The sequence below is a fragment of the Ptychodera flava genome, chromosome 5 (genome assembly GCF_041260155.1).
Source record: "Ptychodera flava strain L36383 chromosome 5, AS_Pfla_20210202, whole genome shotgun sequence".
Taxonomy (NCBI): Eukaryota; Metazoa; Hemichordata; class Enteropneusta; family Ptychoderidae; genus Ptychodera; species Ptychodera flava.
Genome location: NC_091932.1, coordinates 33,897,337 through 33,904,108, shown reverse-complemented (window position 1 = coordinate 33,904,108; position 6,772 = coordinate 33,897,337). Strand labels below are relative to the sequence as shown.

At 37.2% G+C, this 6,772-nt stretch overlaps 1 protein-coding gene across 1 annotated transcript; it reads left to right on the top strand.

The window, feature by feature from the left end:
- Positions 1 to 609: 609 nt before the first annotated feature.
- Positions 610 to 6,566, top strand: LOC139133617 (uncharacterized). The gene is made up of 3 exons (XM_070700365.1): positions 610 to 736; positions 2,234 to 2,441; positions 4,878 to 6,566. The coding sequence occupies exon 3, from the start codon at positions 4,909 to 4,911 to the stop codon at positions 6,316 to 6,318; it is 1,410 nt and encodes a 469-aa protein (XP_070556466.1). The 5' UTR covers positions 610 to 736; positions 2,234 to 2,441; positions 4,878 to 4,908; the 3' UTR covers positions 6,319 to 6,566.
- The last annotated feature ends 206 nt before the right edge of the window (positions 6,567 to 6,772 follow it).

The window sequence follows — 6,772 nt, the reverse complement described above, 5'->3', positions numbered from 1 at the left end:
ATCGGGAATGCAAGTTGCATGTCAAAACAATCAATAGGAAATAGAAGTCAGTTGCATGTTGAACTCTATCCACTATACAGGAAACACCAGAGCGTGTGGCTTACGATACACAGGTTACGTTTCAGGTTCCACGTTATATAACACTTCTTGGTTGGACGATGATCAGATCATGAGATTTTTCTTCCGGAATGCTTAGGCCAAAGTACTTAAATTCTTTGTTTTGCGTCCACTAAAAATGGGAAAAGGTACGCGTCTAAGCGGCTGAAAAACATACTCAAGAAAATTAACATAATGTAATTTGATTGCAGCAAATAAAAAATTGTAAAAATATTTTATTTCAGAAAAGCCAAGCGGTTATGTCCTAAAACTTCCTATTCAAATACACTGTGTGTGTTTTTCTTGAAAACCTTATAAACCTAAGCGGATGGGGACGCAAAACAAAGAATTTAATTACTTTGGCCTTATTGCCAGTTTCTTTCAAAAGCTATGCGTTTGGTTACATCATTAGTGACAAAGATTTTGTTTGTTTTGTTTTTTTGCTTTTTGTTTGGTTTTTTGATTTTTTTGATTTGTTTTTTGTATTTCAGGGTTTGGGGCTGCAAATAGTATCGTACCTGCGACGCTACCGTCTAAAAACTACTTTAATTGGCGTCAGCTTTCCTGAACGCTGTGGCTCGGTTGGTACTCTGTGTGCCAGCTGTATAGCGACTCCATTTTCAGCCCCTTTTACTTTCATGTGAGTTGCAATAAAATGTCGGACGAAAGCCGTACATGTTTTCTTTACATTAACACTACCTTTGGGAATATTCAAGCAATTTAATTTTGTTCTTTTACTTCTATTTTATAAATCTCGTTTTTATTTACGACTACTGTTACTTTAGACTGGAGTGTTTTTATCTTACTTTTTTTAGTTTATCCATTTCCTTTTTGACAGACTTTGAATAAACCATGGAACGTAACCAAATCTAAGTGGAGAATAAATTGAGCGAGAAGATAAAATCAACAGAACAATTAATTTCAGCTTGAAACACCTTCTTTCAAGCTTCCCTAAATGACAGAATTTAACATTTTCAACTTTTGAAACAACCACAGACGGTCCCTCAGTTTCCATTGAGCAGAAATAACAAAAGTGCATTAACGTTGACACATGATATTATATGTCATCGAAGATAATGTTACGAGTTACTTTATCTCACATAATGGTTAATACTCCTAGCGGCAATAGACGATAGTACAGTAACTGTTTTTCATTAAAACATCAAGATCTTAAAAGGGGCAGTTCTCAATCCCCGGTTCTTGCATTAGTGATTGTTGACACTGACTGTTTATGTTATTATAGTCCTTTGTTCTCCTTTGAAAGCTGTGCGTAATTAGTCAGTTTGATAAGAGAAAAAGCTGAAAAAGAACCTGTCCCGTTAATAATGGGTCGACTTGCCTCCAAACTGGACACACGCCACATTGGCGGTAAATTCACAAAAAGGGATAATAACCGTTAACGAGAATGTTTTTGAAGTTTGGACGCGACATATGTTTGAATGATATTACAATAATGAAAGTAGTTAACAGTCAATGAAGGAACATGAAAATTTCACGTGATGGATTTGTAACACCTAATTGAAGACCAAGAGCTGTACTGATATTGATGTTTGTTATTGGATGTGTTATTTTATCTTTACTTTCGTAGAAAATCGTCTGTCACAACCAACAGCGTTACGTGTCGAGGGCGATATAATTAAAACAGTTACATGTCAGTTAAGAACGTTGACAGAGAAGGTGATCAATATCATCCTTCAAAAACAACATTTATTTTAGTGGCGACAAAACTAGAATTAGTTGATAAAGAAGTGGTCTTTAAAGATATATTTGATTCTACGTCAAGAATTCACCCTAACCTCTGCATTGGCGGTTCAATGCACGAACTACCGTAACCTTTTACATTGATAATGCTTTTGTGAAGTAATCGACAGCGTTTGTCTTTGCTGGTGAATGAATATCATTAAGAAAACAGAATGGAATCATTCAGCGGAGGCATGCCTTTAATTGACAATGGCTACTGTAAATTCCCATTGTAGAAGCTTATTTTCATATTTGTTAACATGTAAACCTAACTACCACATGTTAAAACCCGTTAAGAAACGTGACTCTTACATAATTACATCCAACAAAGTCATTGTGCTTTTGTTATACACTACACCTCCGTCTGCCAATTATGTTAATTTTTGTGTCCTGTTAGGAATGTGAAGAATATTTGTATGAAAATAGAAAAACGAACCCTGTCTTATATCGAAACCAGTGCCAACCATCTCGCACAATCCAACTCCGACGGTTGAAGTACAGTTGTCTGTAGACAAAAACGCCCACCTACATCTTCACTTACTATTACCATTGACTGTTGAATCGAAAGAGGCCAGCAATAACAGAAGGAGTTGTTTCCAGAGAAGGTCAGTGGCCACCTATAATTAACGAATTTCAATTGACCTCGAATCTACCTCCTCGCTACAAACATATTTTTGATCATCGATAAACTTGGTCAAATGTTTCTGATTAAGGAGATTGGGGCTCACATCTCTGTGAATTCACTGAAAACTTGTCCGATTTTTACATTTCTGTAGTTGTTTTTTCCATTCGTCTTTAGAATTGGAGTGTCGTTTCGGTAAAAAGGGCGCGACTGAACGTCTTTCAATAGTCGGACATGATAAATAGGAAGAAAGAGCAAGTACAAAATTATATGTTTAGCATTTTTACTCAACTAAATAGTATACGGTGTAGAAATAATCATTTTCTGAGGTCTAACCATAGAATACGATTTTTGCCAAATAACCTATGGGAGTCTTCAAGCGCTCCAGTTCTGAGCATCATGATCCGGAATTGTGACGAAAACTTTGAAAAGTCATTTTTAGGAATTATACATCGACTCGACAAAAAAATCTGTTTGAGCCGTAGTGAATACTGACACCTCGTGAAGCGACAGTAGAGATTTCAATGCGACATCATGGCTTAAAACCGTGCTTGGCTTCGACGCCATTATCTCTTACAGTCACATGATCTGGGCCTTATTGTTGTGCCATAAGATTTTGTGATGATAGCCCACGGAGTTAAAGCACTTTTTAACCTCTTGTTTTGTGAGTCAACACAATTTAAAGGAGCATTTTTTTAATTTTTGAAAAAGCAGTAAATTTTGGGTCGTCTATTTCTATCGTAACAAACTTTTGCACATTGGTTTCTAATTGTCGACCATGAAAATAAAGTCGTCTAAAGTTCCCTTGTTCAGGAAAGTTTCGACAAAAGTTTAAATCTTTCAATTTTCAAGAGGTTCGTATTTCCTTAAAACTGTGACAGCCGACAATCAATGCCGAGATTCCTACGACCAGCCTATGATGTTTACGAAATCAGCGAGTAATTCTTTTATTACTGAACGTCTGTTCTTTAACTTATTTTATCACGAAAAAAACATCATCAATCCAAAATACAGACAGATTTGATTAAAAAAAAATGGAAAAAGGAAAGTGAACTTATGAGTTTTTGAATTAAACTACCGATTTTAAATACAATCGCAGAATTTTTTTGCGCATGTCGTATTCGATAAACTTAGCGGTGAATACTTATCAAAGTTTTCTTCCTCCATAAGAGAGACGTGAAAAATCAACCTCACCAACTTTGAACAAGAACTATCCTGTGCGGAATGGGCGAATTCAAACTTATTGGCATATTTTCAGTAAAAAGAACTTCGGTAATTACCCCGGCGCTTTGGCTTGAGTTTTACCTGTAATAGAAGAACATCAAGACTTATTGATACAACGCCTTTTATTTTAGCTGGAACTGGTAACTGTCGAAAAAGCTTTCAGATGTCGTGTGCAAGCACAGTGGAATGGCATATTTGCTTTCAGATAACCGTATGCATATCAGATTTCTTCACTTTTTCAAAACCACCCTTTTGAGAACATTAGCGATGTGTTGACTGACTGAATTAATCCCCTGATAAGTTAAACACGGTAGCTCATCAGGCAATATTTACAGACTATCGGCAATGTGTGGTCAAAGGTTCCAATTAAAGTATTCAGAAAAGAGACCAGAGACCATTGATAAAAATAGTTCTCTTCTGGAAATATCACAGATATATGAATATCTTGATTTTCGTGCAGGTCCATATGTCCACAGGTGCGTGGAGTGTTCAGTGTGCACGAATGTAATTTCTGCGCTCGTCACAATGGACACCGTGTGCGCCTGTGGGCAAGTCCATATGTCTGTCAACTTTTGATTTTCTACCTTTAAAAGAAATATTAAGTACATAACTAAATTGAAAATAATATCACTTGATCCTTTGTGACGTGTTAACATTAGAAATTCTTCGGCGATTTCTGACAATTCTATCGTGTACACATAAATGTACTTCTAAGTACACCGTTACTGTCAATTCCACCCATCTCGATTGATGGGAAAATGTTGGAATATGAATAGAGAAAGTCCCCAACAAATAGTGCTCTCTCCAATGTAGAATACAGTATGGAAAAATATTGAGATTGAAATACACTGAAATTCATTGTATGAAGAGAGTGTACTTTAGCAGAGAGTTGTATCGGGTCAAATAATGATAGTGTCCTTGTAGCTTTTCTTATGACACCTACATTACGTTTGAAACAACAACAACAACAACAAAACAGTTATGTTCGTGGAAATTTATTGGTCAACAACAACAACACGACTAATAAACATAAACAACAATACAATCAACAACAACAATAACAACCAGATTTCTGGGTTCCCCGTGCTTTATCGTGCGTTTGATTGTTATGTTGTTTATGTTGTCTTTACTTGAGTGTTTCGCCAAAGCTTCCACAGCGATTTGACATAAATATCCTGTTATTTCATCTGTACAGGGCGCAAAAACAGACAGCACTTCATTTGATAATGGCCTCTTCTTCACGTCTATCGCCGAGGATGTTTCGAAGGTTAAACCTTCGTGAAACTGCATATGACAGGAGCAATGACTACAACCTCCTTTGTATAATGTCTGCCTTACTGCTTAAATGCAAGGTGGAACTTACAAAGGACATCCTACACGAAGCACTGCAGTGCCTGGTGAAACAGCATCCTGTACTCAGAGCAACTATTAAAACTGTGAGTGATCAAGACGGGAAGGAGACAGGACGTTACTACGTGGAGATGGAAAATGGTGGCGCCATCAATCTGCACACTTCAGATTTTAAAGACTCGGATATGCAAGCAGCGTTGTCTCTAGAGAGGAAAAAATCCCTTAGGAGCCAAGGCGGTCATTTATGGCGGTGCACACTTCTACGGGGGCACTGGGTCAAATCTAGTAATGGCACCGCTGAAGAATATCATACTGCCATAATATTCTCCATACGTCATAGCGCAGCGGATGGACTTACTGCGGTCCGATATGCTGACTTGCTGATTGAAAGCATAAATCACATTTTAAGCGAGACACTATCAGCGAAGACATGCACAGTTGATAAAACTTCATTTCCCAGGCCAGTCGAAGATTTACTTGGCGGGCAAACTGCTGTACAATCAACGCGGGATCCGTCAGCAGAACATAAGCATGAATGCAGCATAGATCTCAAATCATGTTTTCGTCAAGTCGATGTAGCCGATTCTGTAGACACGTCAAATTCCAAATATCTTCTGTTTGAAGTACCTGAATATGTAAAGTCAAACGTTGACAGGTTATCGAAAGAACATGGCGCAAACTTGAATAGTACTTTGATGGTAGTGTTTTGTCTATCTTACTTGAAGGTTGCAACTGATGGGAAACCTATCGATTACGAGGCTTTTCCATTACCCTTGGCTGTTAGCCTTCGTAGGTATTTCGAGAAAAGCGAAGCCAATAACCTTGGTGTTTACGACTCATTTCTTGTGGTTGAGACCAACATTGATAAGAGTGCGTTTGAGGTTGAAGGGTTCTGGGAAATAGCTCATAAAGTCAAAGAAGATATTCACAAGGAATTAAACAACAAAACGCCATTGCCATCCAACTGTAAAGTTGGCTCAAATCTACTTTTGAAGCAAGTTACGGACAAGTTCAAAAATAGAGCTGAGTATTTAGCCAATAGTGCTATGTTTGCTGTATCCAATTATGGGTGCCTTGATTTTCTTGAACGTCATAAACACGGCCATGTTTCTTTTAATGGTATTTACTCAATGCTCGCAGGAGCCATGTCAGATTTTCAACTATTTATTTTAGGATTGGGTGGTAAACTATACATTACTATCGTGTATGAAGCTGAAATTGTAAAGAGCGATAAAGCTGAGGCATTTAAGAACGAGATAATGAGAATGCTGGAAAATATCTCGTAATAAAATAAATAATGAATTTCACGCTCATCAGAAATGTCGGAGAGTATATCTCACAATTAATGCCAACAATCGATTTAGATTAGCTTGCATATATTGAATAGGTAGCAATTTAGAAATGTAACTTTTGGAAAGATATACACAAAAACTCACATACAAAATGCCCTCTAGCCCTGCAGTTGTATGAACTGTAATTTTATACGTTTTGGTGATTAAAATTATCAGAGGTGAACGATCGTTAAATCATATGATATAGTCTGCCATATCTTCGACTTTTCAGTTAGGACTGTGCACGAACTTCTTCTGTAATGATCAACACTTTGAAAAAAGAAGGTGTTACTAATCGTGTTACTAGTCGTTTTTCTTCTTCATGGCAGTAGTAACGTTCCGTTCACCCTTTTACTATTCGTTCTTTCATGGGGAGTTTATATGTTGAACTCGCCTTGGCTGCTGAGAG

Coding starts and splice junctions, on each gene's coding strand:
- LOC139133617 (XM_070700365.1), top strand. CDS start 4,909: ATGGCCTCTTCTTCACGTCTATCGCCGAGGATGTTTCGAAGGTTAAAC.